The sequence below is a fragment of the Atta colombica genome, unplaced genomic scaffold (assembly GCF_001594045.1).
Source record: "Atta colombica isolate Treedump-2 unplaced genomic scaffold, Acol1.0 scaffold83, whole genome shotgun sequence".
NCBI lineage: Eukaryota > Metazoa > Arthropoda > Insecta > Hymenoptera > Formicidae > Atta > Atta colombica.
In genome coordinates this window covers 706,987-720,924 of record NW_017259576.1, presented here as the reverse complement: position 1 = coordinate 720,924, position 13,938 = coordinate 706,987, and the positions used below count along the sequence as shown (strand labels likewise).

General features: G+C 33.4%; 2 protein-coding genes across 2 annotated transcripts in view; both read right to left on the bottom strand.

Annotated features, from left to right (window-relative positions):
- The window catches only part of LOC108693012 (polyadenylate-binding protein 4-like), a 7,146-nt gene extending 2,184 nt beyond the window's left edge, over positions 1 to 4,962 (bottom strand). Inside the window, exons 1-3 of the mRNA XM_018201642.1 lie at positions 4,180 to 4,962; positions 1,535 to 1,845; positions 471 to 1,419 (exon numbers count right to left, since the gene is read on the bottom strand). Of these exons, the coding sequence (XP_018057131.1) occupies positions 471 to 1,419; positions 1,535 to 1,845; positions 4,180 to 4,372 (1,453 nt within the window). The 5' untranslated portion in view covers positions 4,373 to 4,962. The remainder of the gene's footprint in view (positions 1 to 470; positions 1,420 to 1,534; positions 1,846 to 4,179) is intronic.
- Positions 4,963 to 8,192: 3,230 nt separating this feature from the next.
- LOC108693011 (polyadenylate-binding protein 4-like) overlaps positions 8,193 to 13,938 on the bottom strand; it is a 7,890-nt gene continuing 2,144 nt past the window's right edge. The window contains exons 2-4 of the mRNA XM_018201639.1: positions 11,523 to 11,833; positions 9,248 to 10,199; positions 8,193 to 9,047 (exon numbers count right to left, since the gene is read on the bottom strand). Coding sequence (XP_018057128.1) covers positions 8,596 to 9,047; positions 9,248 to 10,199; positions 11,523 to 11,833 — 1,715 coding nt within the window. The 3' untranslated portion in view covers positions 8,193 to 8,595. The remainder of the gene's footprint in view (positions 9,048 to 9,247; positions 10,200 to 11,522; positions 11,834 to 13,938) is intronic.

Sequence of the window (13,938 nt, the reverse complement as noted above, 5' to 3'; positions counted from 1 at the left end):
AAATCGTCTATTTTCGGTATAAACATAAATAATAAATACAGTCAACGATTATTAATTATTTTTTTAATCTGAAAATTAATTCAGAAATATATCTCGCCAAAAGAGTTAAAAATGTATCTTTTCTTTGAAATCTACTTTTAAATTCGCTTTCTATTTTTCAATACACACATAAAAACATAGTCAACAATTAATAATTATATTTTTAAAAGGCACTAAAAATTAGTTCAGGTATATAATATCAGGTATATAATAAAAAATCAGGTATATAAGGCCAAAATTTTTTTAACGTTCAAGTCATTCAAGATATTTTCAACTTTAAAAATTCGAAAATAACATGAAACATTCCCAATTCTTTTAGGATATTTGATTTAAAACAAAATTCATAAAATAAATAATATAAATAGCAATAAAAAGATTTTATTATCGCAAAAATTCTGTAATGTCTAAATCATAATGCTCATAGTAATCACCTGTGATAGGTCTGGCGGACATGCTGTTGCGCAAAGCGCCAGCCTGTGCGGCAGGAGCGCGCGGCGCTGTTCGGAACGGTGCAGCTTGCATAGACGCGAACCCGGAGGTACCAGTTTGCGCGTTCGGTCGTACTTGATTCGGTTGCGCCGGCCAGCGCGGAGTCGCACGGATCTGCGCCATCTGAGCGGGTCCGTAGAATCGCTGCGGCTGTGGCAGCGTAGGCACAAAATAACTGCCGGCGTTACTAGGTTGGAATATCTGACCCATCTGCTGCATGCGAACGTTCGCCATACGCTGCATGTATTGAGAGGCAAGATGTGCCTTACGATCTTCCTTGCGTTGCGCCAGAGCGACATAGAGAGGTTTAGAACCTACGATGCGTCCATTCATCTCGGTAACTGCCTTGGTAGCTTCCTCCGGCTGCGAGAAGCATACAAAGCCAAAACCTTTACTACGCCCTTCCTCCATCATCACCTTCGCAGAGGTGATCGTGCCGAACGGCGTAAATTCCTTACGCAGACGCTCGTCATCGATTGTATCGTCCAGATTCTTTACGTATAAATTCACGCCTTGGTATCGATTTAGCCGTTCGATTTTCAATTGCTCGAATTTCCGTTTAAGTTCCTGTTGACGCTCGGCTTTCTTCTGAGCCCGCCCGACGTACATGCACTTGCCCTCGGCAATCTCCTTGCCATTCAATTCGAGCACCGCCTGTTCGGCAGCGTCCGGATCCTCAAACGCGACAAATCCGAAGCCACGTGATTTGCCATCGTCCTTGCTCATCACTTTGTGGCTTGTAATGGTCCCGTACTTCTCGAACATATCCTTCAGCTTGTCCTCGGTCATATCCTCGCCGAAGTTTTTCACATAGACGTTCGTGAACAGTTTGGCTTTCTCACCCAACTCTTTCTCGCGTTCCTTGCGCGGGATGAATTTGCCAACGTACACCTATGAGCATAACCCACAAGCTTGTTCTTATGTTGAGAAACAGAAGTAAACCGTCTCAACAAATCAATGAATCAAACGATGACTTGTCTTAATCTATAGAGATAAAGATCATTACCTTCTTGCCATTTAGCAACATTCCATTGACTTTGTCGATAGATTTGTTAGCCGCTTCCTCCGTTTCAAAATGTACAAAGCCATAACCCTTTGACGCACCCGATTCATCTTGCGCAACCTTGCAACTCAATATATTACCGAATGCGGAAAATGTATCATACATCGCTTTATTGTCTATGTTTTTGTCTAGATTCTTAATAAATACATTTCCGACGCCCGACTTGCGTAGGGAGGGATCGCGCTGAGACCACATGATCCGAATAGGCCGCCCTTTTATCATGTCAAAGTTCATGGTATCAAGGGCGCGTTCAGCTGAAACATAAATGTCCACAAATGTATTTATGCGAACGTGTCAAAGTCAAGTACAGTTTTAAATAAAGATATTATCGCATTTTTTATCGAATGTAGATTTCTTATCATCAAATAAATACACATGTGCATATAATTGCCATTGCTTAGAGTTATAAGCTGAAGATGTATTTGCAAAAAATTGAATGCATAAAATTTTTAATTAAAAATTAGATTTATTAATAGTGAAAGAATATTTTTATTCCAAATCACTCTTACACTGATACGTACAAGAATAATTCTAAACTGATTAATTCATTGAAGTGCATTACAGTAAGTAATTGTTGAGAAATAATTACATAGGAATTATAATTTTCATGATTGAGAGAGAAAGAGAGAGACAGAGAAAGTTCTCTCGTATCAAAAAACATATTTGTCTGATAAAAATTTATAAGTCATTCCATGAATTGATAAGAAAAATATCTATAACAACCTCTTGACTCGACAAAAAAAAAGATAAGTTACAGTTGGAGCAGAGGTAAATTATCTTTTATCGTTAATTTTATATACATATCATTCATTATTTTTAAATTATTATCAATTAATTTGCAAGTGATCACGTTCGCGAAAAATGCTATTGCATAATTTGTGAATGCTATCATGTCTTGTAAAAGACGCTTGTAAAATTGTATGACAAAAGATACAGATTTTTTTATAAATGAATTTATACAAAGCACAGACGAATATCACAAAAGAATAAAATCTCCATTCTTAGATTCAAGATTAAATGAATAAAGAAGTAAAAACTCTGGAAAACTATTTTCTATAAGAAAAAAAATCTCATGTTTATTTTTCATTCCTAGATTTGTAACTATAGCTATATTTTATTATAATTTTTCTTAAAAAAAAAAAAAAAAAAAACGACTCGTACTTATGATATGAATTTTGAAGAAAATATGAAGAATCAAATTTAAAAAATATAAAATATGGAATAATTTCGCTATTCAATTTATTCCATTTTATATTAATATTAAATATACATTTTTATATGAATTGGTGTACGACAGCTTTAATGTGTATAAATGTGTACTGAGTTCAATCGAATTCGCCATTATTTTACAGAGTAATTTTCTTTCATGTAAAGATTGTAAGAAAAATATGAATGACTCGCATGTGGCACAAGAATTCTCCACAAACTGATTCAGGTAGCAAAAGATTAAATTAGAATTAAGGGCATCATGTGTTGACCTATTCTAAATTTATGAATGGAGCAAATTTACATATTGAAAAAAATCAACATTTGGAAAAAATCTTTTATTTTTGTAAAATAACGTTGAAATATCAATCTCAGGTAAAACAGGAAAAAGTTAGGTAGAGAAAAAAGAAATCATTCAACTTTATAGACCTGTTCTTTATTACTTCACTGCACTGAAATTTTCTTCCTTTTGTCAAAGCTCAACTATTATTTCACTTTGAGTATAGACAAGTCTACACCAATCGCAAAGAACAAGCTTTTTATTTTTATGGATCTTTAGGAGATTAATGGTAAAAATCTTAAAATAAGGTACAAATTACAAAAGTAAGCAAATTTGTTGATCAATACTGATCAATGAGATTCTAAATATTTTATTAAATTTTCGATTTTACATTGAAGATGACCTAAATTGTGATCGAAATGTTTATTTTTTTATTAGCATTAATATATAAGTTTTACGTACGTACTATCCTGTATTGACTTACATTGAGATTGTCATTTCTAATTTATAAGTTCCTACCAATATAATTAATTTTAATCTCAGTTTAACTGAGATTAAAATTCCATTGAAATTATTTAGTTATCAAACATTAGTTATCAACATCGCTTAAGACCAGATATAATGTATATGTTTAAAAAATAGTCCAAATTAAAAAAAAATTTTTTAACACGATTGCTTTAAAATTGTATCTGAAGGGGTTACTTTCTATATTGCTTAAATTCTCAGAAATGGAAAAAGATACAAAAAATACAAAATAAGTTAAATCGAGATTAAAGTAAATACTGATAGAAATGGATAAAAGAGAGAAAAAGAAAATATCCTTCTCCCTCCTGTGGCAATTCCGTGGTTTAACCGTTAACTACCATTAACGGTGGAGCGAGGACGTGGATCCAACATGGTGGGCGCAATGGTGGGCACATTAGCGCGGCACGTGTGTGGCACGCAGCAGGCGGCCATTCTAGTGAACCCACGTTGCGTCACCACGTTGACCATTACTCTACCATTTCCATCAGCATTTCCATATCCATCATCATCACCATCATCACGGGAACAGCGCTATTCTAAAATGACGATTACGACAACGATGGCAATGATGACTCACCATCAGCCGGTTGCTGGAAGTTGACATATGCGTAGCCGAGCGAGCGGCGGGTGATCATGTCGCGGCATACACGGATCGACAACACGGGTCCAGCCGACGAGAACTTCTCGAACAGCATCGCCTCGGTAATGTCGGTGTGTAAATCGCCTACATAAAGCGAGGCCATGGGATAATTGGGCGCACCAGGATTCATGGCGGCAGCGACGACGGTGACGGTTGCAGAGTATCGGTATCACGTCCGAAGATGAGAGACACAAATGACGTTTCTCTTTTTATATATGCGACGATTTCGCTTTCGCCCTACCTCGCAATATGGCTTATCTACCACCAAAGAACCTGGCTATTGACCTCGTCGCTCGCAAGGTTTCTCGCATACACGATTTCCTCTTAAAATCTTCCGCTTCTGCCTCGTGCGTGTCTGGGTGGGTTTTTTTTTTCGCGTGCCTGTTGGGTTAGATGTTGGATCTTCCGTCTATTTTCTCTCTGACGACTTCAACGGTTTCACGCACTATCTGGCTCGTACTCACTTCTCTTCCTTTCTTTTTTTTTTTTTTATCACCACGCTGTTACCCGAGGTTACGACGTTTTTCGCCTACGGTTTTGCGATTTTTTTGTATGCGTTTTTTTACGGAAATTTTTTACTTTTTTTGGGTTTTTTCTAAGAGAGTTAGTTTCACGGAATGGACGGTTGTGTGGCCTATTTCGGGGAAAAAGGAAACGCACACAACCACACGTGAACACAACTCTACTCTTACTGAGGCAGAAGAGCGTCGCGCGGCTTCCTACGCGCGTTTATATATCCTCGGCCGCGCAACCACCGTCGTCCAACTTCCGACGAAGTAGTCCCTCTCGAACCTACAGCGCCATCTCGAGATATCAAAAACTGTCTGGCGCCAATTTTCAGCGATCTTGGATGGCGCGATTATCCATGGTGCGGAACTAAAAGTACCTTTTCAAGGTACCTTTACAGATACCTTTAAAGGTACTTGAAAAGCGTCAAAATTGACGCTTGATATTCGATAATTTCTATCATTACGTAACTTTTGACGCTGAAAATGAATCAAGCGTCAGCATAAAAAGGCATCATAAGACACTATAATAGGCGGTATTTATAGTTCGATTTTATTTCACGATTGTCTTAAGTAATGTTTTAAGGATACATCCACACAAACTTGCATAGCCGCATAAACGTATGCATAAAGAAAATTATCCAATCGCATTTCTCTTATAAAGACGCACGTAAAATGTGATTGGATCTTATATTCAAAATCGTTTTAAGTAATGTCTTAAGACGCTAAGTCATGCAGTCTTTGATTAGTTCGGACTTCTTAAGACCGTACTTAAGACGGTTTTGAAATAAGACTCGACTATGAACCGGCCAATATAAATATTCGCATTCACCATTTTTAATCATTTCCTCACTTCCTTCTTGTCTCAATCTGTTAAGGTCGTAGCACAGACTTTAGAATAACGCATAGTGCATAAGCGATCAACTAATTAGAATCCCTTTTCTCCCATTCCACAGAAAAGAAGAATTTTGATTAATTGATTTCCTTATCCATTATGCGTTATGCAAAAGTCTGTGTCGCAGCCCTCTCTTCACTACATCACTGAGTTGAAAAGATTGAAGAGAGAAGAAAGAACAAAAAAAGAAACACCTTTTCCATATCTTTTCCATACCCATTCCGCACCATTTCCGCATTGATTCCGCATTGATTCATGTTTTTATAAATGTTAATAAATCTGTATTTTGTAAATGTTAATTTTGTTATCTAGATGCTCGGCAAATGGAATTCCTATTGAAAATTATTGGAAACTGTACATTATTTCACATAGAAAACCATTACGGATAGGGATTTATCGATTCAAAATGCTCATTAAAAACTATAGAACTTTTTTCTTTTTAGTAAATCCTAAGTCGGATTCAATTAGAACTCGCGAAAAGACAGAAATAGACAAGCGAAATATGTCGCCTACTATTATTATGAGTTCCGATTGGCTTCCATCAAGGTGTGAACCTGGCTTTAAGCAAGGGATGGCTTCTGCACACAGAACGAGGCAATACTTATGCGACGGAAGTTGGCGCGGTAGCCAATCAAGTCTCGCTTGCTCGAAAGTAATAGATATTATATATAATTTCCACCGCGCGACAAAAATTGAATTCAATCGAACTTTTGCCGCATGTCGGAAGTAATATTATATCATTTCTAGAAGTTTTACAGAACATATGGCTTCCACGGAAATTATCGCATTAACCAATAATTCTAGTTCTTGAATCGGCCTCACCTGCAAAACTTCTAGAAATGATGTAATATTACTTCCGCCGCGCGGCAAAAATTGGATTGAGTTCAACTTTTGTCGCGTGGTGGAAATTATATTATATATCTATTAAGTCGGTTCTACATTAGTTGCAAGCTGATCGTAAGTTTGTTGCGACAGTTAATCTGAAGCTTGCATTTTGAAATCAATGCTTCATATTGACTGTCGCAACAAACTTGCGATCAGCTTGCAACTAATGTAGAACCGGTTTTACTTCCGAGACATTGATTGGCTATCGCGCCAACTTTCGCGAGCGTTGTTCTGTGTGTGTTTGTGTGTGTGTGTGTGTGTGTGTGTGTGTGTGTGTGTGTGCCGAAGTCAATAAAAGGAAAAATTTCTCCTAAAGAATTAATCGCGTTAAAAATTCGCTGCACGTGTTCCGCTATACGAGCTAAAATCAGTCATTTCTGATCGATTCCATCCGCTCTTTTCCAAATGCAATTTCTTTCTGCATTTTTCATCAGCCTTTTTCGTTTTCACGCTTAAACATTATAAATTTGTTCTCTAAGTTGAAATTTTTGTATTTTTTTGTTTCATTTCCTTTTTCCTTATTTTTCCTTATTAAGTTAAAATATCTGTCTATTTTGATTGCAGAATTACCTGTAGATCTTTTCCAAACACAACGACGCGCGGATAATGCAATCTTACATTAAAGTTTCAATTATTTATGTATGTAGCATATGTTCGAATAAATGACCACTTTTTTTATACTTTAAGAAAAAAATTATATATTCCCTTCTGTTTTAGAATTATCATTTTATTTTTTGTACATTTGTAAATTTTCTTTCTCTTTTCTTTCTTTCGTTCTCTTTTCTTCTGATTCATATATAGTAATTCTAGTTCTGAAAGATCGAGCTGCATAAATTTTTTCTCGTTGCTATCTAACTGAAATTGTATTCTTGACATGTAATTAAAAGCGCTCGAATTGTTCGATTATTAAGAAACTTCGGAATATAGCGTTATCGAGATTTGAATAAAAACTTTCATCGAATTAACTTAATTATACTTAATCAGCAATTAATTCGACTAATACAATTGCTTACAGTAAAATTTCTAACACAAATACTTCTACAGACTCCATCGTTTCTTATCATCTTTTCATAAATGAGATGTTAATTTGTGAAAAGATAAATTAAGTAACCATTATCTATAATTATTACTTTAACTTTATTTAAAAAATAGGAAAAATATAGAATAAAAGATGTCCATTTTTACCAACATCTTCAATCTTGATTTAATTTACTTTTTATTTTTTAGTTCTAAGAATTAGAGAAAGAGTAAATTAAACCGAATTTGAAGTTAATCTATTGGTAGAAATAGAAGAGAATATTGAAAATAGAAACTCTGACTAAAGGAAAAGTCAAAGACACTTAATATCTATTCATTTGAAAAAATAAAAATATTATTCATCTTTTGATAAACTGCAACAAATAGATATGATCATAAATCGCAAATGATCAACTTTCATTATGATGGATTCTAATTTCTAAAACAGTTTCCTTTATTCAGAAATGATTTTATTTATTTTGAAAAGGGAAATATGAAAAGAAAAAAATGTTCAGCAGATGTAACAATTATGTATATCATTAGGCAATCATTGCTTACAGTTATATTTATAAATCTATCCAACAAAATTAATGGTTTCTAAACTATTCGATTAATTGTTGCATCCACTGAACATCGATCGCTTTATGTATCCTGACAGAAAAATTTATTATTTTAAATTTTTAAGTTTGGAAATTATTTCATATTCTTTCACATTTTTCTTTCAGTAAGCAAATGCAAGGCGAATCTAATTATTGATTCAGAAAACATACATCCATAACCTCTCATATTTTAATGTACCGAATATGAAGATTTTTTTTCTTAAAATGTTACATTGTAAAAAAAGTATGTATTTTTGCATCTTTCCAAGTAATATCTCGGAATTGATTATATCTTGGAAAATAAATTTTATTATATAAACATGCTGACATGATAAATTTAGAAAAACAAAATTAAATGAAGAAATAATATTCCGCATACAACGAATCAAATTCAAAATTTATCGAAATTTATTTTCACTTATATTATAAATAAACATTATCGATGAAACGTTTATTCCTTCTTCGGCGCGACGGCTTGTTTTGCTTGATGGGCCTGTAATACGGCCACGGCTTCATCAACCTTGGCCTTCAAAGATTCCTTATGTTCCAGCATATGAAGCAGTTCGCTGTTATCGATCTCCAACAACATACCAGTGATTTTGCCGGTCAATTGTGGATTCATGTCATGGATCAGAGGGAATAAACGTTCTCCTAACATTTGTTTTTGTTCTTGCGGTGGTGCCGCAGCTAACATCGATGCAGTGAGCGGTTCTTGACCCTGGATATGAACCGCCTGCTGCATAGAAGGACCACTCGGTGTAGGTAGAGCCATAGCCGCTTGTGGAGGATTGCGCATGTTTGCGGTGTACTTGTAATTCGATGGACGGCTCTGACCAGGCGAGACACCAACGGCTGGTCCAGCCATGGAACGACTCTGCATATTATTACTAACAGCTTGCAGACCTAAAATACATAGGCATTGTCAGATAATGTAAAGTAATAATTATTTTGCTAATTATTAAATATAATTGTAATTATTATAATATTATATATTGTAATATTATTATTGTAATAATCACGGTATGGATTTACAAGTTGTTTATAGAATTCTGTTTATATTAAACAATACATTTATATACATCAATGCTTTCTTTTAGCAATACCTGTGATAGGTCTTGCAGACATGTTATTACGTAAGGCTCCAGCTTGTGCGGCAGGAGCTCGCGGCGCCGCTCGGAATGGTGCAGCTTGCATTGACGCGAATCCAGAGTTGCCAGTCTGTGCATTCGGTCTTACTTGATTTGGTTGCGCTGGCCAGCGTGGAGTAGCACGAATCTGCGCCATCTGCGCAGGTCCATAGAATCGCTGCGGCTGCGGCAGTGTAGGTACAAAGTAACTACCGGCGTTACCAGGTTGATGGAATATTTGACCCATCTGCTGCATGCGCATATTCGCCATACGTTGCATATATTGAGAGGCAAGGTGTGCTTTACGATCTTCTTTACGTTGCGCCAGAGCAACGTAGAGGGGTTTGGAACCTACGATGCGTCCATTCATCTCAGTAACTGCCTTGGTGGCTTCCTCTGGCTGTGAGAAGCACACAAAACCAAAACCCTTGCTACGTCCTTCCTCCATCATCACCTTCGCTGAGGTGATCGTGCCAAACGGCGTAAATTCTTTACGCAGACGCTCATCATCGATCGTATCATCCAGATTTTTTACGTACAAATTCACACCTTGATATCGATTCAGCCGCTCGATTTTCAATTGCTCGAATTTCCGTTTAAGTTCCTGTTGACGCTCGGCTTTCTTCTGAGCCCGCCCAACGTACATACACTTGCCCTCGGCAATCTCCTTACCGTTCAAATCGAGCACCGCCTGCTCGGCAGAGTTTGGGTCCTCAAACGCGACAAATCCGAAGCCACGTGATTTGCCGTCGTCCTTAATCATCACTTTGTGACTTGTAATGGTCCCATACTTTTCAAACATTTCCTTCAGCTTGTCGTCGGACATATCCTCGCCAAAGTTTTTTACGTAGACGTTTGTGAACAATTTGGCCTTCTCGCCTAACTCCTTTTGGCGTTCCTTACGTGGAATGAATTTACCGACATACACCTGTGAGCATAATCCATGTTGAGAAACAGAAAAGAAATATTAAGTTATCGCGCTACTTCCTAGTCAATGGACAGTTTAAATTCTTAAAATTGTGTAAAAGAATTAAAATAATATAAATAATAATATAAAATATAAAAACATTACAAACAATAATGTCTTAATATCATTATACATAAAATCACTTTTAATTTTATGTTATTAAATATTTTAAGTTAATAAAATATAAAAGTTATATGGTATTCATTTGCCCTGATAAAAAAAAATTGTTAGAGAACGATAGAAAAATCCTATTGTTTTGAATATGGAATTTGGTTCACGAATTCCCTAATTTGAATCAGATCTTACAGAAATCTTATAGAAAATCTTATAGAACAGATAAAATACGATTCATATTACGAAATATGATTCATATCCAATCAATCATAATGCTCGAACAAAAATTGACGAAGTCAACGGTAGAAAATATTGATGAGATATAAATTTATAGAAAATAGATACAAATTGATAGAAATCCTATCATTTTCAATTATTCTCTATCAACTTTTTTTATCAGGGATGATAGGCTTATTCCTAAATTTTAAGCAGAATCGTAAGGCTCGTAATATATTCTCATAACATTTGTAACAACTTATAACTGTTTATAACTTAATACAATATCTTTACAGACAGTTTCTTTTGCTAGTTATAAGATTTACGAGAAATCATCATTAGGTATTTCGTACACATCTTATAATATCTATATAAAATATATAAAACATCAGTCATAAAATCTTATATGTCTTACCAGAACAAATTACTCTGCTTAAATTATCCATAGATTCTGCTTAAAATTATCCATTAGTATGCTTGAGGTTATATATCATGTAGATTATATAAATGTTTCGCTCTCAAATCAAAATAATGCACACGGCAAAATATGCAAATAATGGAAGTGATGTAACATTGAAATTATATGACATAAATTTATCAGACGAAACTTTATCAGAATGATTAAGTGTTTACTTTGTAATATATTCTTTATAATATATTCTTGAAATGTGTCTCTTATATGCAAATGTTTCAAATTAAGAAAAAATATTTAGAGGATAAAAAGTTTTGTATATACTTGTAATATAAAATTCCATACATTTAGAATTAATTTTTAAATCAGTAAAAATCAATGTAATTTTTTTTAGATATTATTAATATAATCAATTTTTGTACCATGTATGTATTATAGATTTGTCTCATAATTTATTAAACGAGAGAAGCTCTTGACTCGATAAGCCAATCAATTGAGATAATAACTTTCATCCTATAATCAATGGAGAAAGAATACTTTACCTTCTTGCCATTTAGCAACATTCCATTGACTTTTTCAATAGATTTGTTGGCCGCTTCCTCTGTTTCAAAATGAACAAAGCCGTAACCTTTTGACGCGCCTGATTCGTCTTGCGTAACCTTGCAACTCAGTATATTACCGAATGCCGAAAACGTATCATACATCGCTTTATTGTCTATGTTTTTATCTAAGTTCTTGATAAATACATTTCCAACGCCTGATTTGCGTAAGGAGGGATCGCGCTGGGACCACATAATCCTGATAGGCCGCCCTTTTATAATGTCGAAGTTCATAGTATCAAGGGCGCGTTCAGCTGAAACATAAACATCCGCAAATGTATATTTATGCTAATGACTACGTGGAAATTGAATAACATAGTAAAGATTTTACCGTTAAGTTAATCGCGAAGACGGATTTTTATCATTAAATAAATTCATATGTATACATAATTGCTTTTGTAACTGTTAAAATTTATAAATACTATCTCTAAAAATTTACATAAAATTAAATTTTAAAATTGAATTACACAGTATATAAGATGTGTTTTGTAGCAGAAAGAAAAATGTTTTTATTCCAGACTAACTTTTGTATATTTGAATACTTCTTGATTGATATGTATAAGAATTAATTTCGTGTGCATGCGCATGATTTTTATGAATTTATTCTCCCAAGCATAAATACATAAAAAGAAATAATCTTGTATTTTTCGATTTTTTGTATTTTATAAAATATTTTTTAAATTAAGTTACAATTGTAAAAATTCGTTTCTTTCAATTAAAATTTATAATTCATAATTTTTTCCTATTCTTTCTTGATTTCAGAATTAATATTATTAATATTATTAATATTACAATAATAATAATATTACAAAATGAGATATATTAATGTTTCCCATAATCCAATTCTTGAAATTAGATACTTATTTAATCGAAAATTAAGAAAAATATTTGAAGTTCGAGTTAATATTTCTATTTCGTTTGAGTGTGTAGTTATGAAATACAGTTAATGCGTGAACTACTCATTGAATTTAGTTTCTTACCATGTGCATCACAGTGGAATTTTCATTATCGTAAATGTACAATGATAAGTATTGTGTAGTGTGTCTAAATAAAATTGTATCCTTATAAGTACTATGTTGAGACATTTTTTCTTTAGGTATATCATTATTCATCTATTTATGTCATTTGAAATTCTATATTAAATATTAATTTTTTACAAGCATTTAAAAAAAATTATGATAGTTTCGGACACAAATATGACCAATCTGATACTCAACAAATCTGTTCGTTGTTTTAAATTAAACTAATAACTCATAAAGTGAAATAAATATATTATATATTTGAAATTTGCCGAAAGCGAAGAAGTTCTATGCAATTCAATAAACAGCGATAAAGAACATGAAAAAACAAAGTAATTGAAGGAATACATCTATTAGTAACAAAGTAATTGAAGGAATACATCTGTTAGTCCGGAAAAGAGAATTGTCTTTTGTACATTCTGACTTCAAGTCAGATAGAAAAAATTAAAATTTTAGCCCTCTTTTCTTTTTTCCTTCGTTAGAAAAATTCGTCAAAAATTAAAATCTTATAACCGTTTTAGAAGATAATGGATATAAGTTTTTATGAGTTTATAGCTAACAAACGTTTCATCGAGAATTTTCTTAAAAGAAATTCCTATAAGGAGAAAGAATATCGAATAAAATCGATGTCTTTCATTTTCTAAAAAGAAATCGAATTTTCAAGACAAAGAAACATTGAAATAAATTTTATAGAAACAAATTTGCGGATCATTATCTAACAGAAAGAAATTCTCTTTCTTTTTTCTCTTTTTTTTTTGCTTCAGATCAGAGAAATCCTCATATTACACATCCTCATATTACATCCTCATATTACAAAAGACTTTGATAAAAGATTTGTTCTTTTAACTTTTATCTATCTTGTAACTATATCTTCTGTATAAAAAAAATAAATGTACTAAAATTTCAGATATTTTTGATGGATTTATTTTTTTGACTACTTTGACCGCGCGTCTCCAAATAATGCATAATAACAAGAAAAAAAATTAAAGAAAAATAATATTTTCTCTTACATAGCAAATCCGCTTAAGTGTTAATCATCAATAATCGTTAAGCCCGTGATGGATCGAGAATCGCAAATTGAAGATTAGAATTTAATCAATCAGAACAAAACGGATTAAGATTATTCGATTAAAGTCTAAAGTCTGAAACACAGTTGAATGCATAAGCAATCGTGGAACGGGAAATAAGATTTCAACCTATCATAAATGTATATATCAGAATATACAGTGCTGATAGGTTGAAGTTAGAGTTGTTATTTTTGACTGATTTCGATAATTCTTAAAATTTTAAATAAAGCTTCGAATTTTTTCAAAGTTTGAAGTCAATTTCGAAACTTCAAA